Source organism: Leptidea sinapis, chromosome Z, assembly GCF_905404315.1.
Source record: "Leptidea sinapis chromosome Z, ilLepSina1.1, whole genome shotgun sequence".
NCBI classification, from domain to species: domain Eukaryota; kingdom Metazoa; phylum Arthropoda; class Insecta; order Lepidoptera; family Pieridae; genus Leptidea; species Leptidea sinapis.
In genome coordinates, this window is record NC_066312.1 from 12,514,950 (window position 1) to 12,533,072 (window position 18,123).

The 18,123-nt window shown below is 31.9% G+C and overlaps 1 protein-coding gene across 1 annotated transcript in view; it reads left to right on the forward strand.

The window, feature by feature from the left end:
* Window positions 1–18,123, forward strand: part of LOC126978928 (discoidin domain-containing receptor 2-like) — a 188,755-nt gene that overhangs the window by 141,162 nt on the left and 29,470 nt on the right. The window contains exons 13-14 of the mRNA XM_050828055.1: window positions 9,892–10,023; window positions 16,093–16,266. Coding sequence (XP_050684012.1) covers window positions 9,892–10,023; window positions 16,093–16,266 — 306 coding nt within the window. The remainder of the gene's footprint in view (window positions 1–9,891; window positions 10,024–16,092; window positions 16,267–18,123) is intronic.

The window sequence follows — 18,123 nt, forward strand, 5'->3', positions numbered from 1 at the left end:
ATTATATTCATAGTGTGGTTGCAATGAGGTAATATCAAAACCTGGACAATGTCTAAAATTCGCATAAGACCCAGGAAAAAACGAACATTACATTCTTTTTTGACAACCTAAATTGATTGTGTTACAGAAAATTTAGAACACAATACACCCTAACAATTAAAGATATCTTTTATTTATTATTCCACAAAAGACGGTGTCAATTAAAAACGAAAGACGAAGGAAACACACATAAAAGTACACATAAATATAATAATTGTAAAATTTAATATTTTTGCGATAGATTTGTACGTACTTATACGTAAAAGAAACAATATTTTACGCTTCAGCAATAACATTCAATGTTTAATTTTGTTGAAAATTCATGTTACAATTTAATCATAGCAATCTTTTTTCACTGTATTGGGAGATAGCTGTTAAAATGAAGTGGTTATTTAATGAAAAGTAAATGAAATAAAAGCGTCAGTGAAAATATGTTTATCTTTTATAATCTCTAGGGTTGGTAACTACATAAATCTTCTCAATATTTCTTTTTGAGAATCATAAGTAGTATTTAGGTTATTATTGTTTTGCATTATTTTTGATTGAACTATTTCATCTCTTTCATTCAGTGAACGGGCTCTTGAACGCGTTAAAATCATAATGGTAGTCGTTTTCACTTGTTTTCATTTATTTAATATAATATCATACCTTAAAGAATATAAGGGGATATAGAGCAGTTTTGCAGTTTATTCATTAAGGTGAGTAAATATTATTCTTGTAATGATTTGAGGATGTGTGTGATTTCCCTGCGGAGCGCTACCCAAGCGGAACACGCCAATTGGCTTCAATATATAATGAGGCCAGCAGTTCCTCGTATTACTTCTCATTTTTTATTACCACAGCTTTAGAGGTAGCATTAGACTCAATATTATCTTTTTCCTCTCGAATGTGTTCACACAAAAGAAGTTTTATTTCAATTTTTTTTAATAAATAAAAAATATTATGGGGATTTTAAAAACAATCTTATTGCAACAATAAAGAATTTATGTAATTTCTTGTTGTTCGAAATAAAACTGCCTTATTCACATTTAGTTATATACATACTAGCTGCCCCGACAGACGTTGTTCTGTTTATAATAAAAAAAACTCTTGCGGGTAATTTCGTAAATTCCGTAATTCGTAAGCTCGTTCTTAGCTGACCTCTACTCGGCGAAAGGCATATTTCTACCAAATTTCAAGTCTTTAGCTCTAATGGTTCCAGAGATATCGTGATGAGTGACTATATACGTGGAAATCTCTTATATATATACATAAATATATATAACATTAACAAACTGCCCAAATAGCTGCAAGAAATATACATAAGTATAACGAAAATCAAAACTCGTTTTGATACTTGAACATTGAAAATTGAAAGTGAAAAAAAGCAACTGTGTGGTTTTACGAAACCACGATGTAAGTGAAACTTTTGGTTTTCACAAAATAACCTTATTATCAGCATAAAAAAAATGGATATTATTCTTTACATATTGATAAGATAAAAACAAACAAAATAGCGTGGAGCACTCGCACAAATGAGTAATAGTCTACACTTCACGGTCAGCTACTGCAAACTATAGGCGCCGCCCGTCCGTCACGCGACATGCAACACTCAGACGAAAAAGTTTGAGACGATGTAATAAAAGTTTCACTTTAATAAATGGCAGTTAAACTCGTGGGGTTTTCGTGGTACATATTTGATAAAAATGTTATGTAAGTATTTGTTCTTTATTGGCCAATAAACTAACAAAAAAATAAGTTACTTTCATCCAATGATATTATATACAATAAAGAGGTAGATATCGCACTAGCGCGCGCAAAATGTGCAGACAAATTCAGACAATTGTAGTAATTTCATTTAGTCGGCTAATAGCAGCGAACTAAGCCAAACGTTTTCGTGGCGTGACAATAATAATCTAAAATGCCAACCTGTGTCTTAAGAAAATGTAAAAACTATGTTTGCAAGATATATAAGAGTGAAGGTATTTCATACCATACGAAATTATATAAAAGATTTTCATATTTGTAAATAAGTATAAATCTCGAATTATTAACGTGGTGGTTCGAGCAAGATAGAGAATATGATGTCAACTGCAGCCCGACAAGGACAAATAGTATGTGTCATAGATTAATCAACCAGAAGTGAAATCGTAGGCAAAATACATAGCGTTCGCAACCGCTTGATTGCGAAACTTGAGTTTTCTAGTTAGTTAGGGAGCGTCTTTCTTAAATAATATTATGATGATTATAATAAGTTCTGGCTTTCAAAGTCTTATAATAAAGGTAGTATAGAATGAGATTAGTAATAGCAGGCTATTTGATATTTTATTAGTACTTAATCTTGGAATGTATGTAACGTACCAGGAGGTCTACTCGCAAAATCGACAACGGCACATTTGGAACGATACGATAATACTCCGAATATACCGCAACTACCCTACTTTGCTGCGGGATGATCGAGGTAGTATATTTTAGGACAATTTAGGAAATGATGTAAAAAAGGCGTTGTTGCAGTGAATGTAATACGAAATATAATATTTTTTAATAAACAAGTGCCTATAGCTGAACTATCAAACTACAAAAACAAGTTTTAGGGTAGATAGCGGACGTAGACAGCAAGTGCTATCTGCTTGCGTAGGAGTTTTTTCAGTAACACTGCCCTATCGGTATATCCCTTGCTAACTTCAGAAGAATCAATGGATCATTTTCTGTTTCTCCCATTATATTATTGTAATAAACCCTCAACAGAAATACAATCACAAATAATATAATATAAGTACAAGAAATAATAATTGTAATCTTAAAACTTTTTGGGAGCCGTCGTTGGTACAATTGTAAAAATGGAACCCTTATTGTTAATACATTTCGGTTTTGTTTTCATATGTCTGTATGTTTTTTATTATTTACTGTACAAATAATTTATATCATCATTATGGCTATATATTATAATCAATATTATTTTTTTTTAAATCAATAACACCTAATTTACCTAATTTAAATGTAGTTTTACCACTTTAAAACTTTTATTACATGAACTCATGAATTAATTGTATTTTAGGGATAAATCACGATGTACGGTAAAAAATCATATCTGGTGAATGATTCTGTGTTTTTGCTATGCAAATACGAAGTTATTAGCAAATTAGACTTATCTCTTTTTCACTTGCGATAATTGCATTTACTATCCTTCTTTGACGTGTAATCGTAATGTAGTGTGCTATTGTAATGTTAAATTATTCATGTGTGCGTTTGTGTATCATTTACAAACACCCAATGTTGTCTAGGTAACCTATCTATACTTTTAAATATCATTGCTTCCATCCTTCTGCCCTAAAAAGCTATATTATGGTCTGCAAGTATTACCTCAGCCTATAACGTCATGTCAACAATCTGCAATATCAGAAGGTGGAACACAATAACTAATCTAAACTAACTTCGACATTTGCCGTCAGATTACGACAGTATCGACACAATGCTGTGTCAATCAAATGCAAATGCACATCATGTCGCGGAAACGTGTGGGAACCAAGAAGGAAATTTAATTAAACTATACAATGATAATGTTTGTACTAAGCAGATATCTTATATAGTCCCTGTTAAAATGGATACGTAGATATTGTTGTCTTTAATTGGTGTTCGCTTTATATTCTGACTGCCTTATTTGTAATAAAACGTATTTCGAAGGTATAAAGCTATATTAGTTAAAACGTGTTTTAAGCCTATTTAACGTTCGATAAAATTCCTTATTCATATTCGTTAGATATCTATAAATCTCCCATAACTAATACGTCTCTATAGTACGAAATGGCAACATTGTGTATGTTGCCATTTCGTACAAAAAAATATGATTTTAACTAATTTAATGAGGAACTGTCAATGGAAACAGACACCTTTTAAATGTCAATGGTTTGTCAGTTGTCAAAAGGCGATGTCAAAAACATTTCAAACATCAAAAATCAAAGTTTTGAAGTCTGTCGGTTGTCAACTTTGATCGGGAAGCTATTTATCACATTATTTAACGAACAGCTCGATCGATGTTGGCCATGATTTTTGCGTTCGAGTGCTTAATATAGGTTTATAGAAGGGTCCTAGCTACTATAAGTTACGTCAGCTTTATCGAAGAGATAATGAGCGTTTTAACTGTAGTATTCGATTATCAATACCATTTTATAACAAGCGTATATTAGCGATGTTTTAAATCTCCGCTAAGTTATTATGAATAAGACAGTAAGTGTATATATGTACCTACATTCTTAAGCATAAAGTTAACGTAACCAACGATCCAATCGAAAATCCTTTCCCTCCACAACACTTCCCTCAAAGCCTTGCCTAGTATCGGAATACTAGTGTCTCGAAAACTGGAGCAATTGCCAATTCCGCTGATGATGATGATGATTCAGCTGAATGTCAGTATTAGAGCACGGCGATACTTCAAGACGACCCACATTCTAGCGCTCTACAAAGCGCAGGTCCAGTCGCATACGGAGTATTGCTGTCATCTCTGGTCTGGTGCACCCCAGTATCAGCTCGATCCATTTGACGGCGTGCAACGCAGAGTAGCTCGAATTGCATAAACATATGGGTACCTTCAAAAAAGCACGTACACCATCCTTAAAGGTTGGCAACGCTCCTGTGATTCCTCTGATGTTGCAAGAGAATGTTGGCGGCGGTGATCACTTTATTCCAGGTGACCCGTACGCTCATTCGCTTCCTTGAAGTTGTATGTATTTTTTAATGCTGACTCATAATCAAACAAATTTAAAAAAAATTACAAAAAAATTAAAAAAAAAATCGTGTGGACCACCCTTAACATTTAGGGGGATGAAAAATAGATGTTGTCCGATTCTCAGACCTACCCAATGAGCACTCAAAATTTCATGAGAATCGGTCAAGCCGTTTCGGAGGAGTTCAATGTTTAACACCATGACACGAGAATTTTATATATTAGATTAATCATTTCTTCTATGAAAAGAACTAAAACTTATCGCTAAGAAGTACTCATACAATTGTATTTTCCTAATGCATCAAAATATTGTAGTTTTAAAAGCGTCGGAAATAATTCTTCAATTTCTTAGTCAATTTTTCTCATGACTTTTTGCAATCAATATAACAATAGACCTTACATTTAAGCTGAAGAAGTAATCGGATAGACTGCACAGCACAGCTTCAATGAGAGCATTTCTCTTTAATCAGCTCAAGAAAAGGACTGTTTGTTTTCAATCTATTCTGTACTTATCAACTCTTTAAATTAATAGGAATAACTTTATACAATCTTCAATCTTTACTAGCCAATCTGTAATCCTAAATTTATTTTCGAGTTAAAGATAGTTTGATATTCAAGATATCTCATGTCGTTTCCAACTATGAAGTTTTGGTCATCTAGTCCATAATGTTACTATTTTGGATACAATGTTTTAAAATGTTTAATAATAAACGCCATATTTTGTTTGATTCAAACTTATAAAGTAATTTTAAACTTAATTTAAAACTGTGTGATAACAAATTCAAAATCAACTTTGTAACATCACTAAATAGGGTACAAAGGCCTTCAATGATAAGTTATTATTTTACCCCAGCACAATGTTTTAGTTCTACTAAACGATAATGCAATTAAACTGTTTACACAATGGCTGCGGCGTGGCTGATGCTCGCCAAACGTAATTTAACAAATATACGGGAAGCCTCTAGTATTTAGTAAAAGCTATAAGCAACAAGGGAACATCAAAGTTTACTTTGAAGTTTAAACGAGGCTAATGACCTGAACCACAGCTTGCTTGACTGAATATGACTTAAACAGAAGCAGACGTTTTACTTTAATCGAAACTAAAATAAATTAATGAATATCAAATATAATCTTTTACTCATTTCAAACAACAAAAAAATGTTATGTATAATTTAAGCAATGGCTAGAATTGAATGGTTGAAACAATATTTTTCCACGCCATAAAACAAACTTCAACGCTATGCACCAGCCAACGTAGCCGGATAAAATAAAAACACCTAAAACACATTACATCGCATATCATGCCGAATGAGAGATTTATAGTGAAACAAAAACATGAGCGTCAAAACAGGAAGAATGGATAAGCATAGGCGGGACATGGAAGCATTTTTCAATTCAGACCGAAGCCAGAGTTGTAATCGAAACATATTACGCTATTCCCCTTGAACAATGGAAAATGAAAAAAACACGTGTCGCGCGGCTGCAGAGCTACATTGGGGTTATCCGGGAGTTATTTAAACAATGAAACCCATGCAATAATATAATTTATTTAGCACGACTTGGCTACGCTACTATAAAATTCAATTACAGTTCCTCGTATCGACGTATGTTTTGTAAACTACTTTAGAATGCAAGCAGATATACGAACTACAATATTTGCGGTAAGAATTTTTGATAAAAAAATAATTATAGTATAGTTTATTGCCATAATTATTTTACGAAGTCAATCTATACTCATAAATTTTTTTCCTTCGGTAATACTGCGAAAACAACTGATCATTGTAACATCGGAATAATACTTCTATAATAAGATGCAGCGTGTTTCGGAGAAGATTTTAATGTATGATATGACCTACCTATATTTATTTTCATATTCATATTCAATACTCTTATAGCATCACAATTCGACAATTGTGACGCTATATGAGGTATTACCGATTGCATGCTACACATACCGTAAGAATTACATATTTTTAAACCTGAAAAGTATCAAATAACTAAAAATTTAATTTAATACAACTCTTATGCAAAACATTACCATTAATATTAATAAAATACTATTATTTGTATGTGCTACATATTGATAGCTTTTTAGTCGGTGTCACTCCAAATGTAATAAAGGTACCTACACTCGCCACTCGTGACTTTGTGCGGGATAGCTTCGTCTAGAACCCAGCGGACAGACACACGTGGCCACACAACCTAAATAATTACAGTAGGTTTATAATATTACGTTTTATTTTGTTTAGGGCTTGGCACTGTCGTAAAACCTATCAATAGGTAGCACATATAAATAATAGTATATTATTAATATTAAAGGTAAAGGTTTGCATAAGAGGTGTATTAAATGAAATTTTTAGTTATTTGATACTTTTCAGTTTTTGAAAGGTAAAGATTTGCATAAGTGATATGAGGTGTAATAAATTAAATTTTTAGATATTTGATACTTTTCAGTTTTTGAAGTCGATGGTTTTAAACGATGTTTTTATTTTATAGGTACCACTAGCTTGTTTTTGTTAGATAGCCTAGTTGAGTAGGTATGCACTCTCTTTACTACGAATTTATTTATATCTCAATATTGTTCGATTAACGTTAATAATTTGAGTTAGTATTAGTATTTTCTATAAGTTCGTACTGTTGGACATAGTTTTTTCTTTAATTGACGTAAATTAATTATCTAACACTTGGGATCCAATAATCTCTAAATTAAAACCCAAAACTATAAGTACCAAAAAAAGAAGAGGACACTGTCAGCAAATTTCGGCAAAAACCATCTGTCTACAGCAAATACAACCTCCGAGGCAATAAAAAGGCGCTAATCTTCATAATGTTATCTATGACAAATACTATCTTTATGACTCATTTCATCTGCAATCAAGATAGTCCTCCTGAAAACTAGATCTGGAAAGATCTTTAAACGTCAGGTTAACTAAAATAATAATAAAAATTTAACTTTTACGCAAAAATCAAAACTCAGTTACAAATACACGCGTCATAATCCTTTAAAAGTGTTTTATTTAAAACAATGTACAGAACCCATTCTAAAGGGTAATATGTCTTGATCATAGATAAGTTGACATTTTATTAATTATTAACATAACATTATTACTAACAATTCTATAACCTTATTGGACGTATTGAAAATTCAATTTTAATTCCTAGCTGAAACATGAAAACAGTGATTTGATTTTAAGACTGACTCGTATAATAGTCATGATAGCTCTCAAACAATTTAGAGATGGTTAAGATTTTAAGCCAAAGTTATATTCTCGATATATTATATTTATATTTACAGTAATGTTTATAGTGTTCCTCAGCTATAAGTAACATTATGTTAATTCAACTATTCGACTAGCACTCAATTAAGATAGAAATGTAGCTTGATGATTTGTGTTTAGCTGTAATTGAGCAAGATATGTAATTAAGTAACATATTATCACCCTCATTAAACATTATTATTATATAGACAGCATGAATAATAGTGTTATCAGCGGGTCTATGCGTGTCTTAAGTAAATGGTTTATAAACACCCATTTTAATGAGGGTAGTTTTGAAAGTATGTGCTTATATTAAATTAAGATTTTTATTTATAAATTTTTGTCTTTTTTTTTCGAATCGATTAAGTTAAATATTTAAGGATTTGCCTGTTGGCGTATTATTAAGTTGAGTTGCAAAAAATCTTTTATTATGACTTTCCATACATTTTCTTATTTTGTGTGGAAGGACAGTTAAATAGAAATTGGCAACATTTACAAACATAAGTGTGGTTTCTTTCTTGATCCGTAATTAAACTATCTAAATCATTTTCTTACTTAGAATTTTAATTAAATACAAGTAACTAAAACTTGAAAACTGAAATAAATATGAATTCTCAAAGTTATTCCACCTGTGCAAGGTTTCACGTCGACACAGGGGCCATTGAACTTTATATTACACGGCAACGTGTTCATGAAAATGATCTCTTAGTAAAATTAAACTTTAGAAGTACTTGACAATAAAACTAAACTTTGACTTTCATAGTTTAAATTCTGCATAAATTTCGTTTAACAAAAAGTTTAATGACTGACTATTCCGGCTTAAATCCGCTATTTGATGAGTTTCTAATTTATTAAATTTCTAATCGGGTATATTACGAAGCGATGGTGCTATGTGTAACTTTAACTCTTTATATATATATATTTATTTATAATATTATCTGTTTTTGTTGCAGATATAAATTCAATGTATGTAAAATGTTGACTATCGGCCGTTTTCAATAACGTATCTCTAGTTACGGATACATTGCTGTCACCGTTTAATGACAAGATCTTATTTATCCATAGTTATGTCCAATATGGTTATAGTCCAATGCTTTATGTCGATAGGTTATTGAAAAGTAAGTAAACGTAAAAGGATAGATATGACTACCTCTAGTAAGTTAAACTAAGGATAGATAGGTTATTGAAAACGGCCGTATATCGCTGACAACACTGTCAATATAATGGTAGTTCTGAAATTTTACTATGTCTTAAGACATTATACTACTGAATAAACCAAATCATATGCAAAATGTCTATTTGTAAACATTTTGCATAGTGTCGGTTTATTCTCGGGGATAACTTTATGCGAATTTTATTTGTACGTCCGTAGAGCTTTAAACCCATTTAACCATTTGCTTAAGTAATAAAGTTTCACTCAAATCCTACTGGGATCAACTATACGTAAAGATATATAACTTTACATTTATAAATTCGATAACTATGCATGCAGACCTAATTATTACGTAAGTCACTCTCCATATAAAGCATGAAAAATATTGATAGTAAATATGAATAATATAATTATAGCAAAGGTCATGACTATGAAGATAAGTATATTAAAAAGATTAAAAGCATTGAGAATGAAATTAAATTCGGGGATTTTAATCAGTGTCTCGCTAACTTCACCTTCTTTCTATTATAAAACCTGCGGACGTCGTTTCGGAGTTTTATTTAAATATTTTCTTTACTTGCTAATTTTTTGTTGATAATATTCACTCGGAGAGTAATATAAATATTGGATTGTTACAAATAATATTACTGAATTCAAGAAAAAATATGATTTGAATTCGTTCAATTCAAGAGGGACGAATTAACTCTACGTGGCGTGTAAATTGTTTCTTGTTTCGTTAGAACCGTGCTCGTCATCACCGGCGCACCTGTCCACCCGCACACAACGAGCCCAACTCGGTATTAAGATGTGGGACATTTTCACAAACCTACCAAACTCACCGTGATGCAGGATTTACCGAATCCGACAAAAACGTGAGTAAAGCCGTATTAATAAATAATGTTAACTTTTGTAACGGGCTCCTTCATAGGTCAACTTTATATTCATTTTCACTATAAAATACATAATAATAAATAGTTCACTAGGCTTCACTGAGTGTATAATATATAGTAGCATATGTAGTAAGAGTGTATATAGGCCTATTATAATGTGAAAGGTTATTTGAATGATAAAGATAGTTGGAATTAATGTTCTAAATTTTGTTAATTAATATTGTTATACCCATTTGAATGCTATTGTAACTTTTGTACTTTATCCTGACTTGCACTAAATAACCTATAAAGTTTTACAGTGAATAAAGTTTTTTTGGACTTTGACTTTGACTATATATATAAATAACTAAGTATATACAATTAACATCAGTTGATATTAATAGTATTTGTGTAATTAATCCCAGAAGTGAGGGTTATCACTTTAAAAACATAACAACAATTTGTTTAATTGGCAAGATCGACATCTCAAGTCAATTGCCTAATATGCAAATATTGGGGCTGAGCAGGTTATCTGTTAAGATAACTATAAAGTAGATCCTGTAGATGTAGCCACAACCTGAGAGTTGAACAAAGCATACAATATTTTATTAAGGATACGTCACTCGAACGGGTGGCACAGTCGGAAGTGCGCTCGCACGGAACGCGAGAAGTCCCGCATCGTTCTTAAAATTTTGTTTTCAAATTTTATTTGTGTATGCTGTAGATGTTAATTACAGTTGAAATGGGCTGGGAGTTTCTTATCAGTTCTGGTCCAGGTCAAAGCCCCTTAACGAACTGAGGTAGCTTCGACGATATCACGTACCGACTTGCAATAACACCCGGTAATAATAATACATATAATAAAATAGTTTCTCTTTTAAAATAAGTACTTTTCATCTTTACATAAAGATCCACTCGAAAACAAAATCTTCATAAAAAGGTAAAAACCTCATAAATATTCCAACAGCACTATCACACAGAGTTTTTGCTCGCTCAGGAGTAATATATGTTAAGTTCTGCCATTTTGTGGGGTAACTATTTTAAAAAATCGCACCATTCACTACGGAGCGTGCAATAAATTTATTCAAGTGACTTTCAACTTGCAAAAAAGGCGAAAAACATAACTGCGCTTGTATATAATATCTGTACGAGTTCCTAGTCTCAGGTGTTTGGGAACGTCTCCCATTTCTCAAGTGAATCCTACGCTCGTATTTTATAACGACACGGTAATATTGCAACGCGACATATGCTCTTGCCCACCCAATGTATTTTTCTGTAAAGTTCTTGCTTTCTCTTGTCTTCGCATCCTGTGACTTATTTTTGTTATGAACATAAAACTCAATTTTACCTTTGAATACAAACACAGCTCTCTAGCTGTTCCCCGTGACTTCGTTGACGACTGGAGGATTTATTCCTGTTTCGCCCCACACAAAAAATTCTTGTTTCGCCCCAGATTTTATTCCTGTTTCGCCTCAAAAATAAGAATATTTAATATTTTATTCTTTTTTTGCCCCACTTTTTGTTCTTTTTTCGCCCCGGGTAGTAATTTATGTGTTTTACAACATGTATTGTACGGACAGCATACAAAGTATTTTAAAAATCATATTTTTGACGATATATACTATTAATGCACTCAACAAGTTAGTATTCAATACCAGAAATCAATTATTGGAGACAGGAGCCTTTTAACTAATTCAAATTTAACTTATTCAAAATGTTATATAAATTGGTTTAAAAACTCAATATCTTTAAAAAAAACGTGTACAACGTGTGCCCGCTAAACAAGCAAGTTTATGGCTTAAAATCCTAACTTTTATCTACCGCTTTCTCCACCTTCATCTTGATGCATGGACTTCGGAATCAAGATAATTTTTCTACGTACTTAGTCCGTTTATGATATTTTTGTGTCAAGTTTTATCGTTATAATTTTGTGATAACCTAAGACAGCTGTGCCGCAATCTGCAAGAACATAATATCCTGTAATAGGTTTGTGAACACCTTTCATGCCATCCTTTGGTCTCGGGTAAACTATTGCTCTTATATATATCTAGAATATTGTTGTAATTCACATTTTTTCTATGGCTGTACAAAAATAAAATTTTAAAAAGTGGGACGAAATAGGAATAAAAATCAACGTGGGACGAAACAGGAATGTGGGACAAAAACCCGGGGCGAAACAGGATCAAATCGACTGGAGTTTACTCCTCAAGAACGATTGTCTTTGAACAGGTACTAAACAAAATCAAGTCCAATGGAGTCGGTTACAAACAGACATATAGCAGAAGCTAATAAAAGCGTATAAGCGTAAAGAAAATAAAATAACTTCGTAGCAAATAGTGATTTTTCTTATGGTCAGGTACCTAATTATTAAAATCTGTGATCAGGGCCATCTATCGAAAACCGTTATGTTGTAGTATTACTCGATAGATTCAGTGTTCGATTTGGAAATACGAAATAGTTTATGAAAGTGACACTAGATGACGTTTAGTCTAGTATTATTTTTTTTTTTAATTTGAACTTATATGGGGTGTCTGTGGTTCAGCGCCATCTAATAAACTTTATAAAACTAACTTCTTATTGCAAAATAAAATAATTTTCAAAAGTAACGCTAGGTAGCTGATAGGAAAATACAATGCTAATTGTTGCCTTATTTGTAAGCAGACAAAGTCTGTTTTTATTTAAATGAGAAAACCGTTACATCCCATTTGATGAGTAGATTTTACTCTTCATATTTTTCTCATACCGGGCGCCTTATATGAAAATCGATTCTTAAGAAGTAAACTCCAATAAACTCCAAAAATATATAAATAGCTTATTTGAAGTGGTCTCCATTGGCTATACTACAGTCCTTTAAACGTTGAGGTTATCAATAGAAGCACGCACTCTCACCTCATTATAATATTAGTATAGCATCTATTGTAGTAACAACTGGTACTTGTTGTCTCAACTTGTACAATAATCCATTTCTTACAAAATAGTTTTACCTCTAATAAGAACAGAATACTATTATTAGACGATCTTCCAAAATTGCAGTCATTTATAGATTATCGATCTTAATACTTGTGCTCTTGCCTTTAGTATTCATTTCCATTTTCATTTATGTAACATCAGTTACGTTCAGGATAAATGTAATTAGTTCGCCGCTGAGTGATTGTATGAGGTTTTTCGGACAATCTTAATTAATGCATTTAAGTGAACAACACCTGAAGTCTCGGTGAACTCATAATTTAATCCATAGTTCTCTAATGAACAGACATTTAATAAATTTAACCGTATTATTATGTAAGCCTTTTGCACTGTTATGATATTAATTGCTGTGGTATAATTTTACAACGTTTATGTAATAATTGTAGTACTGTATTGGCATTGCATGTCGGAATCGTTTATTTATCGTAAGGTCGTTTTATATATAACACAAATGTAATAATCATTCAAATTTAAATTCATCAGTCAGCTCAGTCATAAAGAACCCCAACTACTGTTACAAATTCAGCGTCACAGCTGAGTGTCAAGTATACACTTTAAAACTTATCAATGCCATAAACAATTAACTATATTTGATACCAAATAGCTCCTAATATTAATCAAAATAAGTATTTCTGGTATCCATATTCATGAGTAAAGTAATTTTCATCTAGCCAAAAGCCACAAATTCAGGTAAATGTGCTTCATCCTATAAACTATTTTATGTATCTCATCTGTAAAGGCTTGGGTTGGTAAAATTAATGGTATTGCCTAAGGTATGCTTGGATTTTACTCATTAGGGGTCTTATGCGGCTGTTTGCAAAATGATAAATGAGTAAAGGACGGTATTATGAGAGGAGCTGTTTTCCAAAGGAGGGTAAATGTTCGAATACGAGCCCTTTAACGATTTTTAACCCTTTTGAATATTTTGTTCTCATACTAAACTATATGGCAGGAAGCTTCTTGTAAAACTTGACTTGAAAATATGCTCATCAGGGAGAAGGAATTTGGTGACTTTATCACTGCCTTTATAATGAAGATGATCATTGCTAAAAGCATGATCAACAGAAAATATAAGTCTCCATGTAATTTCTACGTTTTGGTGAGAATTCACGCTGAATAAAATTTCACATTATTTCGTAAATACAAAATGTATCGCAATGGGAAGATTTTTGTTTATTTTTTATACTGAGATAAAAAGTTCTAAACTTATAAGTAATTATTTATTAAAACGGTTTTAAAATAAAAGGCTTAACAAAATGTTGTAATTCGGGGCAACGTCCCCGCTCACCGTTTGTTAATGTTTTATCACAGCTTTGTAAGCTGACACGTAAGCCGCCCGTTGTCAAAATATAATGAACGAAATTATAATTATTATTTCAATCTTCTATATAAACACGTAATTTTGGAATCAGAAAATAGGTAGCAGATCGTCATAAAAACGTGTTTTGAATATATATCATATTTTTAACACGTTTGATTTAACATCTAGGTAACGCAAGAATGGTTACACAATAATACAAATCAAATCAAAATCACTTTATTCATGTAGGTCACGGAAAGGACACTTATCAATGTCAAAAAAATATTTTTCTTATTGAATCTACCGCTACTTCGTAAAGGGTTGAGCTAATGAGAAGAAGTAGCAAGAAACTCTTACATATAGAAGTAATAAAATGTTTTGTGATCAATCGAGTAGCAAAATATATGGCTGAATACAAATAGCACTCAATGATTTAAAAATTCATACGTATTAATTTTATTCTCCAGTGACCTTCATATCATGTTTCATTTAAGGCAAATTGATCTTACATCTCATTACTTTTTCAATAATAAATAATATAAAATCAATTTGTCGTCGTCAACATATATTTTTATTGAATTTTGCAAAACAATTATTCTGCCCGGCCTTATTAGGCCGGGCAGAATAACCACTTCGATATTAAAATATGGTAAGACGCACGCAGTATTATACTGTCTGTACATTGAATAACTTTGGAAGCAATAAGTCTAGATAATTGTAGGTTCATATAATCCGATTGTATAGAAGAGGCTTTATTCTGAAACTAGGTTATTACACTGTTTATTTAAAAAGTACTGCTATAGCATAGATGCATAATAACTGGTTGATATCAGGCTGACGTTTTGTGCGGTTGTAATTAAGGCATATTTCGTTCGGTATCTATGCATGCACATACATAAACTGCCACTGTGAGTAGTAATTGACCGATGACTGTAGAAGTTTTGCATGTAAGCATAATATTTTGTTCGTTATTCAGCATTAAATCTACCGATATAGGTTGCTTTGTGCAGTTGTAATTACTGCTGATTTTATTCGGTATCGATGTAAATAATAAAGGCAAAACAAAGAGAATATAAATAAACAATTTTATCCCACGTTCTATAAGCTTTAAGTACATTTTATCTTATAATCCGATAAGCGTTTTACTATGGATAAGGCGGTAATTAAAAATCACCTTATAACACTCAAACAGGCAGAGCTAAAATAATTAAAGAATTTTAATACCTAAGGCGAGGTTTTCCCAACACTTTAGGCAAAAATCACTCGAACGTATTTATCGAAGATAACACAATATTTGGCTTCAACAATCAAAACAGCAAGGTTACCGCTTTACTATACACTGATGATAAAGAAGCGAATAGTCTCTATTGATAGCAGCTCAAATAAGGTTTTGTTCTAAGGGTCGCTTAGAAAATATGTCAAAGGTCAAAAAGTATAGACTAGGCCAAACCAGTTTATCCAGAGGTGTACTTATTCATGTTAGGCTCAACTAGTTCAGCCTAGGCTAAACGGGTTTGTCCAAAAGCCGAAGGAGAAACTAGTTTGACCTAGTCTGCACCGGTTTTATCCTATCGCCCTAAAGGATGAACCGGTTTGGACTAGGAAAAACTAACATGCCCTAAAAAAGGGTTAGACCTAGATTTGCTTAACATTATTGTTTTTTAGAACAATAATGTTTTTTTAACGATTTTAATGTCCTGGACTGGGTAAAGGCCTTCTCCAACTTAATTACCCACAACTGTCTTCAGCTTTCTGCCCCTAACGAATGAGAGGAAATTAAAATCGTATACTAATTACTCTAATAGTTTCAGACGTATCCGGATGAGCGATCGCACCGACGAGAATATGCCGCCCCTGGGATGTTCACCTCCATAAAACTACCTGAAGCCGATCCCCCAAACGGAGTGGCGCCCCTGCTCGACTTCCCGCGGGGGCGCATGCGACCAGTCACTTTTTTAGGCCAGGGAGCCCACGGCACTGTGAGTATCCAATCTGACTATATAATAAAATTTCTTAGCTAGGATTAAATAATTTATTAATACTCGTATAAAATAATAACAATAATTAAATTCAAAGAAACTATTCATACACGTTGGAGTTATGTTACCAAGGTTAAAAAATTGCTTTAATTTTTTTTTGTGTTTGTCGGTTTGTCTGTGCGTTTGTGCTCGGAAATCTCATAAATGATAAGAATAAGGTTTTCATTGCTGTACAATATTTACAGGACATTTAGTATTTGATTCATTTCTTTCAATTTGCAAACCACACATTTAAACATCTAGCTAGCTAGTCTCGAACTTTTGCTGTTCTGCCTTTGAGTTTGCTGAAATCTTGGCAACTATAGTTTGTAAAACCATGACAGAAATATTAGTATTTGAAAAACTATTCTGTTAAATGGGTGATTATCCAATCCAAAGACCCATAAAATTGTGTATATGAAGTAAATTAAAAACCAATGTCTCCTTAAGACCAAACGACAGACCTCAAAGTTTAATAAGGCGAGATCAATTTTACGAAATTCAAAAATTTTTATACCTATACCATAGAACAATTGTCAGAAATCCGACAAAAATATTAAACTCATGACAGTGTATATAAATTCCTATTGGACTCGTACCCTTAATCTACGGAATGTATGCGGCCATTAGTAAATTTAGTGAAAGTTTTTACTTAGCACTGAAGTCGACTATGTAAGTTAAGCTCGGTCTGGTAGGAAGTTAAGCAACAGTGTTATTATGTTACCAATTAATGATAAAACTGGAGACACTTTAAAATGTAAAGCATCTTTGCTCAGAGTGTATACGATACTTTCAATGCAGCACACGCTTCGAAGCCGTTAGATGTACTTACCTAACTATTATTACAGACCCTGCTTATGTTTTATTTCAGTTAACTAAAATCAATTAACATTTACTTACTCTTCTTCTCATATTACAGTTGAATAATGCTTAACATCCTTAACATTTATAACTTGGATTGGATAATATACGTCGGCGTTAAGCCAGGGTTTTCTCAATAAGGGTCCATCACGATGATATAACACACTAATAATTTCTCATTTTATTTACACACAATTACTAAATAGAACTGAACAGTCTTCACATAAAACAACTAGCTTCCTTACAATAGATATAACAAATAAAGTAGATACAACTTCTTTTAAAACAAACAAATAAATCTGGGTACTGTTAAATAATTCCTAAATACAGCTTAATATTTATAATAATTTTTTTAGTGAATTGAAATAACTTCAAATGATCTATATAATAAAAAAGTTTAATAAGTAAGAAGATGACACTGCTAGCAAGACTCGTAATGCAATAAAGAAAGACTTATTGCATAAAATAATGAAGTTTGATAAAGAATAATGATATTTATTGTAATAGAAATTAATTTGAACATTTACACAGTCAATTAAGTATCTTAACCAATATTTTATCAATAAATGAAACATCAAAAACCTTCGAAACATTCACAGTTCAAACAGTCAAATCAGTGTCTATTCAATTTAGTAATAGACCTTAATAAATAATGTTTTTTATGTATGTTTACAAATAGCTATTTGTATTTAAATCTTATATATTCCAGATATTTCTATAAGAATACTAGCTGACCCAGCAAAAGTTGTATTGCCAAATAAAGTAATAAAAAAATGTAATATATAAAATTTTGCGGCATAAAAAATTGATGACGACCGATTCTCAGACCTACCAAATATATCGTACATAAAATTTATCGTACTAAAATAATTATTATATTCGGTTGCCATCTCGCAACCCAATTGCTGATCTGTGGATGGAACAGAGCAATATAAATATCGCGATACATAAATAGGT